General features: G+C 37.4%; 1 protein-coding gene across 3 annotated transcripts; it reads left to right on the plus strand.

Moving 5' to 3' along the window:
* Window positions 1-19: 19 nt before the first annotated feature.
* Window positions 20-22,592, plus strand: PSMG3 (proteasome assembly chaperone 3). 3 transcript variants are annotated; one of them, XM_053694375.1, is made up of 3 exons: window positions 20-63; window positions 2,964-3,195; window positions 22,320-22,592. In XM_053694375.1, the coding sequence occupies exons 2-3, from the start codon at window positions 2,965-2,967 to the stop codon at window positions 22,470-22,472; spliced, it is 384 nt and encodes a 127-aa protein (XP_053550350.1). In that variant the 5' UTR covers window positions 20-63; window position 2,964; the 3' UTR covers window positions 22,473-22,592. The 3 variants fall into 3 exon arrangements, with proteins under 3 accessions (XP_053550350.1, XP_053550352.1, XP_053550351.1); XM_053694377.1 differs by having other exon boundaries at window positions 45-124; XM_053694376.1 differs by lacking the exon at window positions 20-63 and adding an exon at window positions 72-161.
* The last annotated feature ends 409 nt before the right edge of the window (window positions 22,593-23,001 follow it).

The raw sequence follows: 23,001 nt of genomic DNA on the forward strand, positions 1-23,001 counted from the left end.
GAAAATGTAAGTGACGTAACTAAAGCATGCGCAGTGCGGCGATTGGAAAATCCGATAATTTAGGTAATGTTGTCGGGTGGTATGCGCACTAGACTAGAGCTGATTCGCCTACCGAATTGAAAAAGTCAGCAGTGTGGATTAAAACTGGAGAATTATGTTCGGTACCGGTAACAATATGTGTATTTGTAACCAGGTCTAACAGAAGTACGCCAGGGCTAATTGATAGCAGGGATCTCGTGTGTGTGTTTATTTCCTGTTCGCTCTGGACCCTCAGCAAATCATAAGAGCCACTCTAGCTATCCCTAATGACTTCACTTGTGTGCTGTGAAAAATAATTATGGATGCAAAATAACAAAAGTTTACGTTTTGTAAACACAAATATATAATTATCATAAAGGGCAGTAAAGTCAAATTAAACTTTCATGATCAGAGCATGTAATGTTAGAAACCTCTCAAATATACTTATCAAACTTACTTTGTTCTTTTGTTATCCTTTGAAAAACACACCCAGGTAGGTAGGCTCAGGAGCAACAATGCATATCTGGTATGTACCTGGTGATTGGTGGCAACACACATATGCTCATGTTATTGGCTCACCTCGTGTTTTCAGCTAGGTCCCAGTAGTGCATTGTGGATCCTGAGCCTACCTAGGTTTACTCATCAACAAATGACACCGAAAGAACAAATCACATGTGATAATAGATGTACATTAGAAATGTGTGTGAAGTGCATACTCTATCTGAATAATTAAAGTTTAATTTTTACTTTTAATCCTACTTTTTCTTTCAGCTATGTAATTGGTCAACACTTACTCCTCTGCATTATAGTTTTGTTTAGAAAGACCTTAAATTCAAAATCTAATTCCCATAAATGTTTAATGATATGTTTTAAAATAACTTATGTGCAGTGGCGTCACTAGGGTTGGTGTCACCCGGTGCAGTAAGTTATGGTTTCACCTCCCAGAAAAAAAGACACACAAAAAAACACAGGCACACACACATACAAACACTCAGACACACTTTTAAAAACACACTCAGATGCACACACAAAAACACTGAGACACACACACACAAAAACACTGAGACACACACACACAAAAACACTGAGACACACACACACACACAAAAACACTGAGACACACACACACACACACAAAAACTCAGACACACACACATACAAAATAGACCCCCGCCCGCCCTCCCCTCCTACCTCTTCAGTGTGCACTTAGTGTACCGTGACCATACCGGTCTGGTGGGCATCATACGTGGCTCCTTCACTTTAGAGACAGTGTCAGATAGTCATGCAGTCAGGTGCCAGGCATCCCCCTCACGATTTCCCAGTTCCCGTTTAGAGAGACAGCACAGCAGTGAGTGACTCCACTGCTCCACACGTCACTGAGCACAGATAAGCAGGCAGGTTTAGGCTAGCAGTCCCCAGTCCCACTAATGTTCACAAATGCCGGCCCCTCTAATAAAAAAATATCTATGCATCTCTACATGTATTTCTTTGAATTTCTATAAAACTATTTTTTTTGTGGTGGCATCCCCTGGAGGGTGTCACCCAGGTGCGGCCTGCACCCCCCCTAGTGACGCCACTGGTAATGTGTTGTATCTATGTTGCCTATGATTCCTGTATTTAACTCCGCATTAAATCAAGAAAATAGAGAGACGCACTTACTGAGACAGAACAATAGCTAGAAAAACTTCCATGCTTGTCCACAAGGCCAGTGCCACTCAGGGTGCCTCTTTTTGCACACTATGCCTTTTCACAGAGAAAAAATATCCTGTAACATATCAGTCTGACCCTGCCCAATGACAGTCCAGCACTGAAATACCAGGCAATTCTTCTTTGAACAAGAGAAACAACAAACCCCAGACGTACGTTTCGGCCTCTCTTGGGCCTCGTCAGTGAGGTGCAGTTTCATATCTCTAGGGAATGTGTGCAAGGAGACCATTGGGCAGGATCATCTGATATGCTACAGGATATTTTTTCTCTGTGAAAAGGCATAGTGTGCAAAAAGAGACTGCACCCTGAGTGGCACTGGCCTTGTGGACAAACACAGAAGTTTTTCTAGCTATTGTGCTGTCTCAGTGAGTGCGTCTCTCTATTTTCTTGGATTTTAACTCAGCATTGTCATTTTTCCACTGTCCTAAGAGAGGATGAAATAGATCCTACAGTATGCACCCTAACCTTACAATATTGTATCTAGTAATTGTTTGATTAGTGCAGGAGCTCAGTTATATGTGTCCTGCACTGGCTACAACAAAGAGACTATAAACCTACTCAAAGGTTATAACACAGAATGTAATTTTGGTTAATAAAATAACAGTTTTAAAAATTGTATTTTGGATGCAGAGGTTTTACAATGCTGTACTGAAATGCATATATGTTCTGTACCTGGCAACATGATTTGACAGACACTATCTAAGACGTGGGGGGCTGGTGGTTGAGTTGGTTAGGTCTGGGGGCAGAGTTTCACTGCCTCAGAAGCCAAGTTGGGTCATAAATTGTTATGAAACAATACAATATGGTATTACTGTACCTGAGGAGTTGGAAAACTTTCTGAATACATTAACACCTTGTATGTTGCAGTTTTTAGTGGCCACACTCTCACCACCACTTGACTTATTTGAAGAAACTAACCTGGACTTGTCACTGGAGTATATACATAGCCACTTTTGAAATACCCGTTTCAATTACCACTTCTCTGCTGAGTACTGTAAATATCAGTGAATATTAGCCATGATATATGGAGTGTGAACTTTTAAATCTCACAGCATCCCTGGACTTCATGAAACATTAAAACCCTGGGAAATTTCCTAACAAAACAATCTTTTAAATGTTTATAAAATGGTATATTTTTGCAATGCAGTGTTTATTTGCTATTATGTATTTTGCATATAAAATGCTATTTATATCACTCAGTAAGTGCTGTACATTTGTTTGTTTCTGTTAAATTATAGAATGAACTCATCCGCTAGAGATATTAAGCCTGCAGTGGTTTCTAAGCAAGCAGAAGAGGTGATCAATGGTGTATCCACTCAAGTAGTGTGCTCTGCATTTAGCAATCACATACTGGTGGTGGTGACACAGTATGGGAAGATGGGAACATTGGTATCAGTCACCCCAAACGTGGTGTCTGGTGATATCGGCACGCCCTCCTTGACCACAAAAGTACTCTTAGGACCTGATGAGGTAATTGCTCATGTGTGGGGGGGGTTTATATATGTTGAAAAGTGTTTCTTGAATATATTAAAATAATGTTTCCAAGTTTTTTTTAATAGCTAGACCAGAGCTTTTCATGTTGGCGACACACTTTTTAGACGTACATCATTTCACGACACAGTAATTCAGTTGTACTAGCAAACAGGAGGTTAAACTAACATTTTTAAGAGATACGGACACGTACAATAATACTATAATAACAAAATGTATTTACAAGTAACAGTATTAATGTGCAAGGATTAAAAAAAGTTTAACACCACCAATAGCTACTTATTATTTTAATGGGATGTATGAGGTTGATGGGATGAACACAGTTTCTGAATATTTAGTGGAATATTAGATAAAGACACTCGAATTTCATCATCAAGCATTTTTTAAGCTTCCACTTCCTATCCATATATCAAGAGCAGGAGCAGCAATGCACTACTAGGAGCTAGCTGCAAAAAAACAAACACTTTGGCTTAAGCTCAGCATTTAAGCTGCCGCCCTCTGCGAATCTGACTGACTACTGCGCGCGCTGCAAACACACTGCTGTGCCACTCACTGACTATACATTCAGTCACGAGCCGATTGGGGAGACTACACGTGCAGTCAGGAGCCAATGTGCCGCCAATGGGAATAGTTTCAGTTCCTGCTGAGCTGCACCAATAGGTTAAGAGGATCTATGACCCACTAGGTATCAATCATGTGATATGCATAGCAGGCAGGTGAAAAGTCAGAAACCAAAAAAATTTTTATAAAATTTTAAAATTCAAAAAAACTTTGTGCTAAAGCTGGGACACACCTACACTCTGCTGCCGACACACTGTGTCACGACACACTGTTTGGAAAGCACTGAGCTAGACTGTTTCTTAAGGGCTATACTAGTCAAAAATTACAACCCTGCAAAAGGGTTAAAGTGATTGTAAACTTTAATGAATTAAAGCCCAGTATCAGAAAATAAGCTTTAAAACAGGGGCACTTTAATTCATTACAGTTTACAAAGACGCTTATTTCTCTTGTTAAGTGTATCCAGTCCACGGATCATCCATTACTTATGGGATATTAACTCCTCCCCAACAGGAAGTGCAAGAGGATTCACCCAGCAGAGCTGCTATATAGCTCCTCCCCTAACTGCCATTACCAGTCATTCTCTTGCACCCAACGAATAGATAGGATGTGTGAGAGGACTGTGGTGATTATACTTAGTTTCATACCTTCAATCAAAAGTTTGTTGTTTTATAATAGCACCGGAGTGTGTTATTCCTTCTCTGGTAGAATTTGAAGAAGAATCTACCTGAGTTTTTCTATGATTTTAGCCGGAGTAGTTAAGATCATATTGCTGTTTCTCGGCCATCTGAGGAGAGGTAAACTTCAGATCAGGGGACAGCGGGCAGATTAATCTGCAAAGAGGTATGTAGCAGCTTATTATTTTCTGACAATGGAATTGATGAGAAAATTCTGCCATACCGATATAATGTAAACTCAGCCTTAAATGCAGTAGCAGCAACTGGTATCAGGCTGTCATGTATGTATATTTTACACTTCAGTATTCTGGGGAATGGCACTTCACTGGAATTATACTGTATGCATAAAACTTTAGCCTAATTTGCAGGGACTAGCAACAGGCTTTTTAATAACACTCAATTTATTAATGTTAAACGTTTTTTGCTGGCATGTAAAATCGTTTAATTTTCTGAGGTACTGGGTGAAAAAATGTTTTGGGCACTATTTTTTTCCACTTGGCAGTCGTTTTATTTAATTTATGACAGTTTACTGATCTCTCTCACTGTTATGTGTGAGGGGGAGGGGCCTTTTTTGGCTCTTTTGCTACGCATCAAAAGATTCAGTCAGAAGTTTATTGTCTTCCCTGCATGATCCGGTTCATCTCTACAGAACTCAGGGGTCTTCAAAACTTGTTTTGAGGGAGGTAATCACTCACAGCAGAGCTGTGAAATTGTAGTTGACTGTGATAAAAAAAAAAAAACGTTTATTTCTGTATTTTTTTTTTTTTTCTGCTATCAGGGTTAGTTATCCTTTGCTAATGGGAGCAATCCTTTGCTAAAATTGTGTTTTTTACAAAGATTTGATGCTATAACTTTTCAGTTTATTAATTTTCAACTGTCATAACTTTTTCTGTGCTTCTTATAGGCACAGTACGTTTTCATATTATAGTAAATTACTTGAAAAGTATTTCCAAGTTGCTAGTTTATTTGCTAGTGTGTTAAACATGTCTGATTCAGAGGAAGATATCTGTGCTATATGTGCTAAAGCCAAAGTGGAGCCCAATAGAAATTTATGTACTAACTGTATTGATGCTACTTTAAATAAAAGTCAATCTGTACAAATTGAACATATTTCACCAAACAACGAGGGGAGAGTTATGCCGACTAACTCGCCTCACGTGTCAGTACCTGCATCTCCCGCTCGGGAGGTGCGTGATATTGTAGCGCCGAGTACATCTGGGCGGCCATTACAAATCACATTACAGGATATGGCTACTGTTATGACTGAAGTTTTGGCTAAATTACCAGAACTAAGAGGTAAGCGTGATCACTCTGGGGTGAGAACAGAGTGCGCTGATAATATTAGGGCCATGTCAGACACTGCGTCACAATTTGCAGAACATGAGGACGGAGAGCTTCATTCTGCGGGTGACGGTTCTGATCCAAACAAACTGGATTCAGATATTTCAAATTTTAAATTTAAGCTGGAAAACCTCCGTGTATTACTAGGGGAGGTGTTAGCGGCTCTGAATGATTGTAACACAGTTGCAATACCAGAGAAAATGTGTAGGTTGGATAAATATTTTGCGGTACCGGCGAGTACTGACGTTTTTCCTATACCTAAGAGACTTACTGAAATTGTTACTAAGGAGTGGGATAGACCCGGTGTGCCGTTCTCACCCCCTCCGATATTTAGAAAGATGTTTCCAATAGACGCCACCACACGGGACTTATGGCAAACGGTCCCTAAGGTGGAGGGAGCAGTTTCTACTTTAGCTAAGCGTACCACTATCCCGGTGGAGGATAGCTGTGCCTTTTCAGATCCAATGGATAAAAAGTTAGAGGGTTACCTTAAGAAAATGTTTGTTCAACAAGGTTTTATATTGCAACCTCTTGCATGCATTGCGCCTGTCACGGCTGCAGCAGCATTTTAGTTTGAGTCTCTGGAAGAGACACTTGAATCAGCTCCATTAGATGAGATTACACACAAGCTTAATGCCCTTAAGTTAGCTAACTCATTTATTTCAGATGCCGTAGTACATTTAACTAAACTTACGGCTAAGAATTCCGGATTCGCCATTCAGGCACGCAGAGCACTGTGGCTAAAATCCTGGTCAGCTGACGTTACTTCTAAATCTAAATTGCTTAATATACCTTTCAAAGGGCAGACCTTATTCGGGCCCGGGTTGAAAGAAATTATCGCTGACATTACAGGAGGTAAAGGCCATGCCCTGCCTCAAGACAGAGCCAAACCTAAGGCTAGACAGTCTAATTTTCGTTCCTTTCGTAATTTCAAAGCAGGAGCAGCATCAACTTCCTCTGCACCAAAACAGGAAGGAGCTGTTGCTCGCTACAGACAAGGCTGGAGACCTAAGCAGGCCAGGAAACCTGCTGCTGCCCCTAAGACAGCATGAATCGAGGGCCCCCGATCCGGGAACGGATCTAGTGGGGGGCAGACTTTCTCTCTTCGCCCAGGCTTGGGCAAGAGATGTCCAGGATCCCTGGGCGTTAGAGATCATATCTCAGGGATACCTTCTAGACTTCAAATTCTCTCCCCCAAGAGGGAGATTTCATCTGTCAAGGTTGTCAACAAACCAAATAAAGAAAGAGGCGTTTCTACGCTGCGTACAAGATCTTTTATTAATGGGAGTGATCCATCCGGTTCCGCGGTCGGAACAAGGACAAGGGTTTTACTCAAATCTGTTTGTGGTTCCCAAAAAAGAGGGAACTTTCAGGCCAATCTTGGATTTAAAGATCCTAAACAAATTCCTAAGAGTTCCATCGTTCAAAATGGAAACTATTCGGACAATTTTACCCATGATCCAAAAGGGTCAGTACATGACCACAGTGGATTTAAAGGATGCTTACCTTCACATACCGATTCACAAAGATCATTACCGGTATCTAAGGTTTGCCTTTCTAGACAGGCATTACCAGTTTGTAGCTCTTCCATTCGGATTGGCTACGGCTCCGAGAATCTTCACAAAGGTTCTGGGTGCTCTTCTGGCGGTACTAAGACCGCGAGGAATTGCGGTAGCTCCGTACCTAGACGACATTCTGATACAAGCTTCAAGCTTTCAAACTGCCAAGTCTCATACAGAGTTAGTACTGGCATTTCTAAGGTCGCATGGATGGAAGGTGAACGAAAAGAAGAGTTCTCTCTTTCCACTCACAAGAGTTCCCTTCTTGGGGACTCTTATAGATTCTGTAGAAATGAAGATTTACCTGACAGAAGACAGGTTAACAAAGCTTCAAAATGCATGCCGTGTCCTTCATTCCATTCAACACCCGTCAGTAGCTCAATGCATGGAGGTGATCGGCTTAATGGTAGCAGCAATGGACATAGTACCCTTTGCATGCCTACATCTCAGACCGCTGCAATTGTGCATGCTAAGTCAGTGGAATGGGGATTACTCAGACTTGTCCCCTACTCTGAATCTGGATCAAGAGACCAGAAATTCTCTTCTATGGTGGCTTTCTCGGCCACATCTGTCCAGGGGGATGCCATTCAGCAGGCCGGACTGGACAATTGTAACAACAGACGCCAGCCTACTAGGTTGGGGCGCTGTCTGGAATTCTCTGAAGGCTCAGGGACAATGGAATCAGGAGGAGAGTCTCCTACCAATAAACATTCTGGAATTGAGAGCAGTTCTCAATGCCCTTCTGGCTTGGCCCCAGTTAACAACTCGGGGGTTCATCAGGTTTCAGTCGGACAACATCACGACTGTAGCTTACATCAACCATCAGGGAGGGACAAGAAGCTCCCTAGCAATGATGGAAGTATCAAAGATAATTCGCTGGGCAGAGTCTCACTCTTGCCACCTGTCAGCAATCCACATCCCGGGAGTGGAGAACTGGGAGGCGGATTTCTTAAGTCGTCAGACTTTTCATCTGGGGGAGTGGGAACTTCATCCGGAGGTCTTTGCCCAAATACTTCGACGTTGGGGCAAACCAGAGATAGATCTCATGGCGTCTCGACAGAACGCCAAGCTTCCTCGTTACGGGTCCAGATCCAGGGATCCGGGAGCGGTTCTGATAGATGCTTTGACAGCACCTTGGACCTTCGGGATGGCTTATGTGTTTCCACCCTTCCCGATGCTTCCTCGATTGATTGCCAGAATCAAACAGGAGAGAGCATCAGTGATTCTAATAGCGCCTGCATGGCCACGCAGGACTTGGTATGCAGATCTAGTGGACATGTCATCCTGTCCACCTTGGTCGCTACCTCTGAAACAGGACCTTCTGATCCAGGGTCCCTTCAAACATCAAAATCTAATTTCTCTGAAGCTGACTGCTTGGAAATTGAACGCTTGATTTTATCAAAACGTGTTTTTTCTGAGTCAGTTATTGATACCTTAATACAGGCTAGGAAGCCTGTTACCAGAAAGATTTACCATAAGATATGGCGCAAATACTTATATTGGTGCGAATCCAAGAGTTACTCATGGAGTAAGGTTAGGATTCCGAGGATATTGTCTTTTCTACAAGAAGGTTTAGAAAAGGGTTTATCCGCTAGTTCCTTAAAGGGACAGATTTCAGCTCTGTCCATTCTTTTACACAAACGTCTGTCAGAAGTTCCGGACGTTCAAGCTTTTTGTCAGGCTTTAGCTAGGATCAAGCCTGTGTTTAAAACTGTTGCTCCACCATGGAGTTTGAACTTAGTTCTTAATGTTTTACAGGGGGTTCCGTTTGAACCCCTTCATTCCATTGATATCAAGTTGTTATCTTGGAAAGTTCTGTTTTTAATGGCGATTTCCTCGGCTCGAAGAGTCTCTGAGTTATCTGCCTTACATTGTGATTCTCCTTATCTGATTTTTCATTCAGACAAGGTAGTTCTGCGTACTAAACCTGGGTTCCTACCTAAGGTGGTCACTAACAGGAATATCAATCAAGAGATTGTGGTTCCATCTTTGTGTCCTAATCCTTCTTCGAAAAAGGAACGTCTGCTACACAATCTAGATGTAGTCCGTGCCCTGAAATTTTATCTACAGGCAACTAAGGATTTTCGACAAACGTCTTCCCTGTTTGTCGTTTATTCTGGTCAGAGGAGAGGTCAAAAAGCTTCGGCTACCTCTCTCTCCTTTTGGCTTCGTAGCATAATACGGTTAGCCTATGAGACTGCTGGACAGCAGCCTCCTGAAAGAATTACAGCACATTCTACTAGAGCTGTGGCTTCTACTTGGGCCTTTAAGAATGAGGCTTCTGTTGAACAGATTTGCAAGGCTGCAACTTGGTCTTCTCTTCATACTTTTTCCAAATTTTACAAATTTGACACTTTTGCTTCTTCGGAGGCTGTTTTTGGGAGAAAGGTTCTTCAGGCAGTGGTTCCTTCCGTATAAAGAGCCTGCCTGTCCCTCCCGTCATCCGTGTACTTTAGCTTTGGTATTGGTATCCCATAAGTAATGGATGATCCGTGGACTGGATACACTTAACAAGAGAAAACATAATTTATGCTTACCTGATAAATTTATTTCTCTTGTAGTGTATCCAGTCCACGGCCCGCCCTGTCACTTTAAGGCAGGTAATTTTTCCATTAAACTACAGTCACCACTGCACCCTATGGTTTTCCTTTCTCTGCATGTTTTCGGTCGAATGACTGGTAATGGCAGTTAGGGGAGGAGCTATATAGCAGCTCTGCTGGGTGAATCCTCTTGCACTTCCTGTTGGGGAGGAGTTAATATCCCATAAGTAATGGATGATCCGTGGACTGGATACACTACAAGAGAAATAAATTTATCAGGTAAGCATAAATTATGTTTTTTTAAAATACTTACCTTTGCATTATGGTAAACATAACACAGATCCTCCGCCCGCATCTCCTGCTTTCTTTAGTAGATTGATGACGAATGCGGCTTCCTCCAATCGTTGTGTGCCTCATGAGTTAGACGCCAAAGGGGGTACGCAACGATTGGAGGAAGCCGGATTCATCATCGATCTGCTAAAGAAAGCAGGAGATGCGGGCGGAGGATCTGCGTTATGTTTACTATAACTAAATGGTTAGTGTTTTAAAAAAATTAGCATCTTTGTAAACTTTAATGAATTAAACACTAACCATTTAGTTATGGTAAACATAACGCAGATCCTCCGCCCGCATCTCCTGCTTTCTTTAGCAGATCGATGACGAATGCGGCTTCCTCCAATCGTTGTATGCCCCCTTTGGCGTCTAGCTCGTTAGGCACACAACGATTGGAGGAAGCCGCATTCGTCATCGATCTACTAAAGAAAGCAGGAGATGCAGGCGGAGGATCGGCGTTATGTTTACCATAGCGCAAAGGTAAGTATTTTAAAAAATAAGCGTCTTTGTAAACTTTAATGAATTAAAGTGCCCCTGTTTTTAAGATTATTTTTTGATACTGGGCTTTAATTCTTTAAAGTTTACAATCATTTTAAACGCACAGAAGTACCGCTTGGGATCTGCAGAGAACTGTAGGTCCCGAGCTGAAATCAGCAGCGCTATTTATACATCTGAGTCATGTGACCAGCGCTAGTGATTGGATCAGCAATGGTTTCTGCTCAGGACTTGCAGTGATCTTCTACTGTGTGTTTGAAGGGGCATAAAACCTCAAATTTTTCTTTCATGATTTAGATAGAGTATGCGATTTTTAAACAACTTTCTAAGTTACTTCTATTATCATAATTTCTCTGTTCTCTTGGTATGTTTTGTTGAAAAAGCTCAGGAGTGTGCACGTGTCTGGAGAACTATATAGCAGCAGTTTTGCAAGAATGTTATCCATTTACAAGAGCACTAAATGGCAAAGCAAATTTGATAATAGAAGTAAATTGTATGCTCTGTAAGTATCACAAAATAACATTTTGGGGTTTATATCCCTTTAACACAGTACTGCAGGGTCGTTAGTCTTAAAATAAAATGCACTAACGAATTAGAGCAAAATATAATTTTTGCTTTTAAAAAAAAAATGTAAAATTGTTATGTTATGATACAACCAGCAGAGAGGGCTGTGATCACACAAGATCATCTAATTCATTTCATGCATTGCAGGAAACCTTTCATTGAAGATATTTACACAATCTGATGCATTCCCTTGCTCTGTGATTTATGGGGTTTTTAAATCCTTCAGTTAACCAATGAGATTGATAATCTTGATGCATTATAAAAACAAATAATAATAGTCACATAAAAGAAAGGACAGTTACCATCATACGTAAGCCGGCTTTAGTTTTGCAAGCTTGCGGGGGTTATATACTGTTCAGTTACTGGTAGTAGCTCTGGTATACATGCCGGACATATCATGTGTGTGATTTTAAATTATTTGTTTGTTTCTTAGGCTCTGTAGTGAGAAGTGAGATTCCACTTCTGCTTTTATATTCCCTGTAGTAATAAAGCGCAGTTATTACCATGAGCGCATCCTTGGTCCTTCTTTGACAGAATTACGTATGATGGTAACTGTCCTTTCTTTTTTCTTTTTTTGTGACTATTGATTATTGGGACTGCTAGCACCATAGGTAGCGCATTAGAGGTATCAAGTGCACCTTATTTTTTACTCGTTTTTCAGTACCTCCCAAATAATAATAGGCAACCTAGTAAGTATTCCTGATTTAAAGGTCAAACAGCCCTTTCTGCATCAGAGTTTACTACATTTTCTCATGAAATGAAGCCTCATTGTAGATTTGTCTTATTTTACTATTTTTATGGAATAATGTGTACATGATATATGTCTGTTTAAAGGTACAGTCTACAACAGAATTATTGTTTAAAAAGATAGATAATACCTTTATTACCCATTCTCCAGTAACTAGCACTGTTATATTAATACACTTTTTATCTATGTGATTACCTTGTATCTAAGCCTCTGCAGAATGTCCTCTTCTCTGTGCTATTTACAGATTTTCATTTTAGCTTATTAGTGTTGACTCTTAAATAACTCCATGGGCGTAAGCACAATGTTGTCTATATGGCACACATGAACGATCATCCTCTAGCTGTAAAAAGCAGTCAAAATGCACTAAGATAAGAGGTGGCTTTAATGGCTTAGAAATTAGCATAAGAGCCTACCTAGGTTTAGCTTTCAACTAAGAATACCAAGAGAACAAAGCAAATTTGATGATAAAAGTAAATTGAAAAGTTGTTTAAAATTGCATGCCCTATCTGAATCATGAAAGTTTAGTTTTTACTAGACTGTCCCTTTAATTAAAAAAATAAAATGTAACTTTTTCAAAATGAATTTGTTGATTTAGTGAACATAAAAGAAGTTTTCCACTGATGTCATTTGTTTGTTCTAATCAAATACTTTAAGTGGTTCTCTGTTAATATTAAACGGACATATAACCCCCAAGTTGTGCTTCATGATTCAGATAGAGCGTACAATTTTAAACAACTTTCCAATGTACTTCTCTCTCTTGGTATCCTTTATTGAAAAGCAGGTAGGAAGGTGTCGGAGCGTACACGTGAGTAGAGCAATATATGGCATCAGTTTTTTTAACTGTTATACATCGGCAAGCGCAATAGGTGTTTTCTGTCATGTACTGCTCCTGTGTCAGAAATGTCCCTGCTACCTACCTATTTATTTCTTCAACAAAACATACTATGAGAACAAATTTCATACTAGATGTAAATTGGAAACTTTGTTAAAATTGTATGTTGTGTCAGAATCACAAACAAACTGTCCCTTTAAAGGGACACTGAATCCAAATTTGTTCTTTCGTGATTCAGATAGAGCATGCAATTTTAAGCAACTTTCTAATTTACTCCTATTATCAATTTTTCTTCGTTCTCTTGCTATCTTTTTTTTAAAAGCAGGAATGTAAATCTTGGCAGCCAGCCCATTTTAGGTTCAGCACCATGGATAGCGCTTGCTTATTGAAGGCTGACATTTACCCACCAATAAGCAAGCATAACCTAGGTTCTCAACCAAAAATGGGCCCGGTCCTATGCATCACATTCCTGATTTTTAAATAAAGATAGCAAGAGAACAAAGAAAAATTGATAATAGGAGTACATTTGAAAGTTGCTTATAATTACATGCTCAATCTGAATCATTAAAGAAAAAAAATTGGGTTTAGTGTCCCTTTAATGGCATTGTAATATAAAATGTTTAATTATGTAAAAAAACAACAACTTTGCAATGTACTTTTATTATTTTTGTCCCCTTTTTTCCCTGTAATGTAACTTTCAATATTGTTGGTTTCACTGAGTTTCTATAAAGTAATGGGAGCCGTCATGTTTGCACTTAGGTATTCTATTTCTCTCTCTCTCTCTCCTGCTGAGGATAATTAGGCCCAGACATAAAACCAGTAATTAAAGAGTGTGTGCAAACAAGGCTGTGTGGAATATAGGATTGCTAAAGTTATTTTCTAACAGGGTTTCCACTCACTTTGTTTGTCCGTTCTTTTATTGCCTGCTTTATAACTGTCCATATTTGTCCTCAGCAGAAGAGAGTGGTAAATAGAAAAGTTTAGGAGTAGGGGAAGAATCAGCGCTAGTTATAACCTAAAGCCAAATACAAGTAGGGACCCTCTCAAGAAATCCCTTGGGTGTGTGGCTACAGAAAAGTGGAAGTATTGGCGCTTACAGCTAGGATAGATCTATATTTATATGAAAATACGAATAAATAATACAAAATATATATATATATATATATATATATATATATATATATATATATATATATATATATATATATATATATGAGCAAGAGATAATAAAGATATATTAAGGGGCTTCTAAGAGATTGCTTAAAATGATACAGCACTCAAGAAAAGATATCAAGAATTTAATATTAGTAAATAAATAAATACAATTGATAAAGAACAATGTCTAAAATATCAAGCACAATTACAATATAAAATTTAAAGGGAAGGGGTATGCAGGGCAGTAAAACCTAACTCTAAAGACTAGCTCAAACAAGCAGATTACAATAGAGAGGTACAATGTCAAGCAGAACGATTCCCTATTCCTAAATACACACGTGGATAAGAGATGGCCTCAGTGATGTAAATATAGCACTCGATAATAAAACACTGAATAATAAAACACTGAATAATAAAACATTCAAATATAGAATCTGGACGTCCAGTATTAAAATAATAGGGATAAACGTGCAAAAGAAAATAGTCTAAAAGGGTTAAATATAAACAATGATCAGAATAAAAATGATCAGAGTAAATTGTCCCGTGAGAGCAAATATATATATAGGCTCAGTAAGCAACGATGGTATTGTATATCACCAGTATGTCTATTGGAGCTTAGTCTATTCACTTTATGCTCTCAAATGTAGTTGATCTTGCTCATCGAGTATTGGATCAAACTTACACACATTTGAGAGTGGTACCTTAAGCTTTGTTAAGAAGAGAGAAGGCAGCTGTCTGTAGTAGAGTGGATCGATCTTTTCTGTCTCTATTCAGTAGTCGGTCTGTGTCCGATAACCGCCTCTTCAAAATCACAAGAGCAGTGTATCCAATAGCCAGCTTAGGCTTTGCTGGCGTCTTCTGTTTCTGCACGGCCGGTCACGTGATGTTGTGTCAGCTGTCAGGTAACGTGTAGCCGTATCAGCTGTTTTTACCGGTGTCCGCGCACTCTCTGCTTTCAGTGAAAGCTAAGTCGGTATATTCAGAATTGGTGTGTTGGAAGTTCCTCCTTCCAGGCTTACAGCTGAGGGTGAACTCTTCTTAATGGAAAGTAGCACCACTCCTCTTTTAGATAGAAATAGAGGGTGATGTGAATGTCTCAAGGTGGATGGTAGTAAACAACTTCAACGCGTTTCTCCCCTTCCTGGGGCTTTTTCAAGAAGTGTTCACCTGTCTTCTAGGGCTCCTTAATATACACCTCATAGGTGTCTCATTGGTCAAAAGTCCTGTGGGTGTGTGAATCAATTACCAGGTGATATTTAAGGTGGTAATTTTTCGTTCTATGCAATAGATTATAGTTCAATTTCTTAGGGATATTTAAGGTGGTATCCTTTGGATCTCATCAGTAGTGATTTTACAGACATATACTGCATAGGTTATACAACATTCTCCATATATATATAAATTATAGACATTTGGATAATTATCATAGATTAATATTAGTGTAAGAGATATAGTTAGACTCAGTATATTTTACTCTAAAAAGATGAAATTATTAAAATTAAAAAACAAAGGTTGAAAAGGATAATATTTTTTAAAAAAAAATTTAATTTTTTTTTTAAAATTCTTAAATTTTAATTTTTTTTTTTTTTTTTTTTTTTTTTAAAAACCTTCAAAAAATTTCCAAATTTCTTTAATCATACATAAATGGGCTTAGATCCAGTTCTGAGTTTAAACCCAGGGGGTGTAAAGTTTTCATATTGTATATTAGCTCAGCCTCTCTTTTGAGTAGTTTAGTCTCGTAATTTCCCCCTCTCCAGTCACGTTTAACTTTCATTATTCCCCAAAAAGAGAAATCTTTAAGTTTATTGTTGTGGACATTCCTAAAGTGACTATACAGATGTGTGTCCATCTTTCCCTTTTCTATTATGCACAGGTGTTCCCTTATTCTTTCCCTTAATGTTCTTGAGGTCTCACCTAGGTACTGTTTTTTACAGCTACACTGTATTAAATAGATGATCCCTTTATCAGTGCATCGTATTGTATCCGTAATGGGAAATACTTCACCCGTTTGTGTGGAACAGTACTGTTTTATTTTATTGCTGTAGTTACATGATCTGCAGCAGTGACAGGGGTAGAAACCTTTTAGTGTGTTCCCTAAAAGATCCTGTTCTTTTAGGGGGGGTTTTGTCTTAAATTCACTTGGCGCTAGTAGTGTTTTTAGGTTTCTAGATTTCCTGTATATAAATTTTGGATTTAGGGAGATTTTATCCCCTATGATTGGATCTTCTCTCACATGATGCCAGTGTTTCTTGATTATTTTTTCTATCTTTTTGTGTTCTCCATTAAAATTTGTGATAAATGGAACTGATATTTCATCTATTGGTTGTATTTCAAGATTAGTTTTGTCTTTATATGTAAGTAGTGTTGCTCTATCTATGTGTTTAACTTCTTCATAATTTACCTCTATTAGCTTATCTTCATAGCCTTTTTCCCCAAATTTTTTGCTCAGGATTTGTGCCTGTTCTTCGTAATCTAATATGTTTGAACAATTCTTTCTTATTCTTAAGAACTGTGCTCTAGGGATATTGGTTTTCCATTTGGACAGATGGCAGCTATCCGCATGTATAAAATTATTAGCGTCCACTTTTTTGAAAAATGTTTTAGTGGTAAATTTATCTGTTTCTACTGTTATATCAAGGTCAAGAAATAAGACCCTTTCTTTGCTTATTTCATATGTGAAATGTAACCCTCTATTGTTTGTGTTCATAGCTGAAAAGAATTCAGTTAGTGTAGTATCATTCCCTTTCCACAATATAAGAATATCATCTATGTATCTTTTATAGGACACCAGGTTTTTCGCCAAGCTATTCGAACCTAGGAAATCTGATTCCCAGTCTCCCATAAATAGGTTCGCATAGCTTGGCGCAAACCTGGTGCCCATTGCAGTGCCTTTTATTTGCACATACATTTTTTGATTGAAGGAGAAAGTATTATTCACCAGGATAAATCTAATGCTTTCTAAGATAAACTCTCTTTGTTCTTTATCGATAGTGTCATCTTTTGATAGAAAGTTGGAGACTGCTTTAATGCCTAGATCGTGTGCAATATTGGTGTACAGTGATGTTACATCACACGTAGCCAGTAATATATCACCCTCTATTTTTAGGTTATCTAGTAATTGTAGGACTTGGGTTGAGTCTTTTAGAAAAGATGGTAGTTTTTTGACGTATTTTTGGAGAAATCTGTCTATGTACTGTGATAAATTAGAAGTAAGTGATTGAATACCTGAGATTATTGGGCGACCGGGAGGTTGTTTGAGATCTTTATGTATTTTAGGTAGAAAGTAGAAAATTGGTATTTTGGGGAATTCTGGGTATATATAGTTATATTCTTTCGTGTTCAGAATGCCCTTCTCTTTTGCAGCGTCTAAATGCATTTTCAAAAGAATTTGGTCTACCCTGGTAGGATCTCTTTTAAGTTCTTTGTAGGTTGATATATCTTTTAATAGTCTTTCTGCCTCTTGTACATAGTAGCTCTTATCCATTATCACCACTCCTCCCCCTTTGCTGGTTTTATAATAATATCTTTGTTCTTCTTTAACTTTTGTAGAGTAGCATTTTCAGATTTTGTCAGATTCTGGGATAGGTTTCTATTATTTTTATATTTTTCAAGGTCTTTCTGTACTAGTGTTTCGAATAGTTCTATATTTTTACCCTTGTCTTGTGTGGGGTAGAATTTGGATTTCGGTTTTAGTTCAGTGTGAGTATATTTTGCAGTAGTTATTGCTGGTGGTTTGGGGGTAAATTCTAATGGGTGTTTAAGGAAGTGTCTTTTTAGTGTCAGTTTCCTTACAAATTGTGTTACGTTTATGAGGGTTTCAAATTTATTTAATTGAGACGTGGGTGCAAACGATAGACCACGTCCTAGTACTTTATTTTCCTCATTACTTAGTTCTGTTTTGCTAATATTAAAAATTCCATGATTCTTTGGTTCTACCACATCTCCCTTCTCTCTCTGGGCCTCTTTATTATTTCTCCTCCTTCCTCCTCTCTTTCCTCTAACATTCTTTTTCTTTGACCCATTAGTGGAGCTAGTTGGACTTTTTCTATAATGGTGCCCCTGGCATTTTCTGCCCTTGGGTTGTCCCCTAAAAAATGAGCCCCTTGGGCTATTTCAGTTCTTTCTATTTGATGGTCATTGCCTGGTTTATGTGATAATGGTTGGAATCTGTTTCTCAGAGGTATTCTCCAATTCTTATCATTCTTGTAAATTGAGTTATGTTGCCTATCAGTGTGTGGTCTTTCTTTATTTCTCTCGTTTCTCCAATTTTGGTTAGAGTAACTTTGGTAATGATTATGATACTCTATGTCGAATCTAGGGTTATTCATTGTTTGATTTGCATACTCTCTTTCAGAGTAGTGATACTGTCTTTGTCTATTATTCACGTCATAATCATATCTCCTACGTGGTGCCTCTTGCCATCTATATTCTCCCTCGTAGTGATTATCTCTCCTTTGTATGTTGGGTGTATTATGTGTTGATTTATTTCTATGTCTATAGTCTTCCTGTCTCCTATAGTTATTTGGTGTGTTTTGATTAATGGATATTTCGTTATAAGTTTGTTTTTGCATTCTGTTTTGTGCCAGGTTGCTATTCCTCTGTTGGGGTAGTGTATCTTTATCTATTTCATTTTCTATATTACCCATTGCATAGTCATCTTTATCTCTTTTCAGTTTTTTCTTTTTTATTATTTGTAATTCAGTATTAGTCTTTTTTAGAGATTTTATTATTTCTGTCTGTTTTTCTTTAAATGTGTCAGAGTCTTTTCTACTCTCCAGGCTCTCTTTTATCTCATTTACTCTTCTATCTATTTCTGTTAGGCTTATATTTCTAGCCTTCTTAATAATGTTGATGAGTGTAAATGATGATTTTTCTAGAGAGGTAAACCATTCCTCTTCTAGGATATCGTTGAGTTCAAATGTACATTTTTTCTCTAATCTTAATCCCCTTGGGACTATGTTAAGGGCTATATATTTCTCTAGATAGTTCATCTCTGTTTTTTGTTTTAGTTCTTTAATTAGTAGTTTTTCAAGTTCATTCATTAGCTCTTTTGTACTAATATTTGTATTTTGTGCAGTTTCTATTTCTGTGTTTATGTCTGCGTTATCCAATTCAAGTAAGATACTGTTTCTTGTACTAAAAAGATCCATAGTGATGTGTATCTATAAGATAATAAATATTTCCCTTTAGGAAAATGGTTAATTATACCAATGATCTGTATAAAAAGCATTTATCACAAATTTTAATGGAGAACACAAAAAGATAGAAAAAATAATCAAGAAACACTGGCATCATGTGAGAGAAGATCCAATCATAGGGGATAAAATCTCCCTAAATCCAAAATTTATATACAGGAAATCTAGAAACCTAAAAACACTACTAGCGCCAAGTGAATTTAAGACAAAACCCCCCCTAAAAGAACAGGATCTTTTAGGGAACACACTAAAAGGTTTCTACCCCTGTCACTGCTGCAGATCATGTAACTACAGCAATAAAATAAAACAGTACTCTTCCACACAAACGGGTGAAGTATTTCCCATTACGGATACAATACGATGCACTGATAAAGGGATCATCTATTTAATACAGTGTAGCTGTAAAAAACAGTACCTAGGTGAGACCTCAAGAACATTAAGGGAAAGAATAAGGGAACACCTGTGCATAATAGAAAAGGGAAAGATGGACACACATCTGTATAGTCACTTTAGGAATGTCCACAACAATAAACTTAAAGATTTCTCTTTTTGGGGAATAATGAAAGTTAAACGTGACTGGAGAGGGGGAAATTACGAGACTAAACTACTCAAAAGAGAGGCTGAGCTAATATACAATATGAAAACTTTACACCCCCTGGGTTTAAACTCAGAACTGGATCTAAGCCCATTTATGTATGATTAAAGAAATTTGGAAATTTTTTGAAGGTTTTTAAAAAAAAAAAAAAAATTAAAAAAATTTAAGAATTTTTAAAAAAAAAATTAAATTTTTTTTTAAAAAATATTATCCTTTTCAACCTTTGTTTTTTAATTTTAATAATTTCATCTTTTTAGAGTAAAATATACTGAGTCTAACTATATCTCTTACACTAATATTAATCTATGATAATTATCCAAATGTCTATAATTTATATATATATGGAGAATGTTGTATAACCTATGCAGTATATGTCTGTAAAATCACTACTGATGAGATCCAAAGGATACCACCTTAAATATCCCTAAGAAATTGAACTATAATCTATTGCATAGAACGAAAAATTACCACCTTAAATATCACCTGGTAATTGATTCACACACCCACAGGACTTTTGACCAATGAGACACCTATGAGGTGTATATTAAGGAGCCCTAGAAGACAGGTGAACACTTCTTGAAAAAGCCCCAGGAAGGGGAGAAACGCGTTGAAGTTGTTTACTACCATCCACCTTGAGACATTCACATCACCCTCTATTTCTATCTAAAAGAGGAGTGGTGCTACTTTCCATTAAGAAGAGTTCACCCTCAGCTGTAAGCCTGGAAGGAGGAACTTCCAACACACCAATTCTGAATATACCGACTTAGCTTTCACTGAAAGCAGAGAGTGCGCGGACACCGGTAAAAACAGCTGATACGGCTACACGTTACCTGACAGCTGACACAACATCACGTGACCGGCCGTGCAGAAACAGAAGACGCCAGCAAAGCCTAAGCTGGCTATTGGATACACTGCTCTTGTGATTTTGAAGAGGCGGTTATCGGACACAGACCGACTACTGAATAGAGACAGAAAAGATCGATCCACTCTACTACAGACAGCTGCCTTCTCTCTTCTTAACAAAGCTTAAGGTACCACTCTCAAATGTGTGTAAGTTTGATCCAATACTCGATGAGCAAGATCAACTACATTTGAGAGCATAAAGTGAATAGACTAAGCTCCAATAGACATACTGGTGATATACAATACCATCGTTGCTTACTGAGCCTATATATATATTTGCTCTCACGGGACAATTTACTCTGATCATTTTTATTCTGATCATTGTTTATATTTAACCCTTTTAGACTATTTTCTTTTGCACGTTTATCCCTATTATTTTAATACTGGACGTCCAGATTCTATATTTGAATGTTTTATTATTCAGTGTTTTATTATTCAGTGTTTTATTATCGAGTGCTATATTTACATCACTGAGGCCATCTCTTATCCACGTGTGTATTTAGGAATAGGGAATCGTTCTGCTTGACATTGTACCTCTCTATTGTAATCTGCTTGTTTGAGCTAGTCTTTAGAGTTAGGTTTTACTGCCCTGCATACCCCTTCCCTTTAAATTTTATATTGTAATTGTGCTTGATATTTTGGACATTGTTCTTTATCAATTGTATTTATTTATTTACTAATATTAAATTCTTGATATCTTTTCTTGAGTGCTGTATCATTTTAAGCAATCTCTTAGAAGCCCCTTAATATATCTTTATTATCTCTTGCTCATATATATATATATATATATATATATATATATATATATATATATATATATATATATATATTTTGTATTATTTATTCGTATTTTCATATAAATATAGATCTATCCTAGCTGTAAGCGCAAATAGAAAAGTTTAAACATGACAGTGCCTGTTATTTTATAGAAACTAAAGTACTTTATAGAAATGAAACATTTACACTTGTATATTCAATATTTAAACAACTGATAACATTTTTAATAATCTGGGTAATTCACAAGTTTGAACCAAGTTTCTCCACCCCTTGTACTAAATAAAATGTAATGTGATTCTGCCTAATCAGTCTCTAACCTTATCTATTCTATGATTTTGTTAGCAAATAATATAACTAGTGAATAACTGTGTTCATCTTTAAAGAGACATTTAATACTTTGAGGTGGTAATATAAAATGATAAATCATATATAGTAAAAAAAACTCTACAATATACTTTCGTTATTTATTTTGTCCCCTTTTCCTGTAATTCCATTCTGAAATTGTGAGCTTTTCAGTTCCTGTTAGAAATGGAAGTGCAGAACACTGTTAAATCCAGCACAACCATTGGCTGCACACTCTAGTGACCTATTTATAACTGTCCCTAATTGGCCAAAGTAGAGAAGGTAACCTAAGTTACAACATGGCAGCTCCCATTGTTTTATAGGTACTAAAACTTTACAATTATTTTGCCAATATTTAAACGGCTAATGAAACCTTTAAAAAAAATACATCTACATATTATTCTCAGACTAATCTTTTCTTTGACTGCATCATTCTATCTAGCATTTATTTAGTGTTTAATGTCCCTTTTTAAAATGTTTTTTTTTCAGCCTGTTATTCATGTGTGTGCAAAACATTTGGTGACTTTTGTATCTCAAGAATCTAAGAACAAACCAATTCTCCTGGCACTTGCACTAAAGGACAAAAGTGTGGATACTATTAAACTACTAAAAGATATCATCAAAAGCTGCCAGGTCTGGTAACACAGAGAAAATACTCTTAGCCGCAGTCATGGATGGGTTAGAGGCGTTTCATTCCTATTATGAAAAGAACAATGTGTATTCACGATTATGTGTATTTTCCAAATATAATTTATATTTTTATATGTTTGTGTGTGTGCTTTATTTCCTAAATAGTTGTTAATAACAATATGCTGCAATCAAATTGCCAGTATAATATTGTGAATTTTATATTTTACATTTTGGAAGAATAGTCAAGATTATTTTTGCTTCTAAAGGGACCTAAACGTTTAAAAAGGAAATGCTTTATGTTAAAGAATTTTTATTATTACAATTAAAGGGACATAATACTCATATGCTAAATAACTTGAAACTGATGCTGTATAACTGTAAAAAGCTCTATGTAAAAAAGGAAGATGTTTTACCTCACAATCTCCTCAGCTCAGCAGCGTAAGTTCTGTGTAAAAAGTTATACTCAGCTGTTGCTCAGCTGCAGGTAAAAAAAAAAAAGAAGAAATGAACAGCAGCCAATCAGCATCAACAGTGCTAAGGT

Source organism: Bombina bombina, chromosome 11 (assembly GCF_027579735.1).
Source record: "Bombina bombina isolate aBomBom1 chromosome 11, aBomBom1.pri, whole genome shotgun sequence".
NCBI classification, from domain to species: Eukaryota; Metazoa; Chordata; class Amphibia; order Anura; family Bombinatoridae; genus Bombina; species Bombina bombina.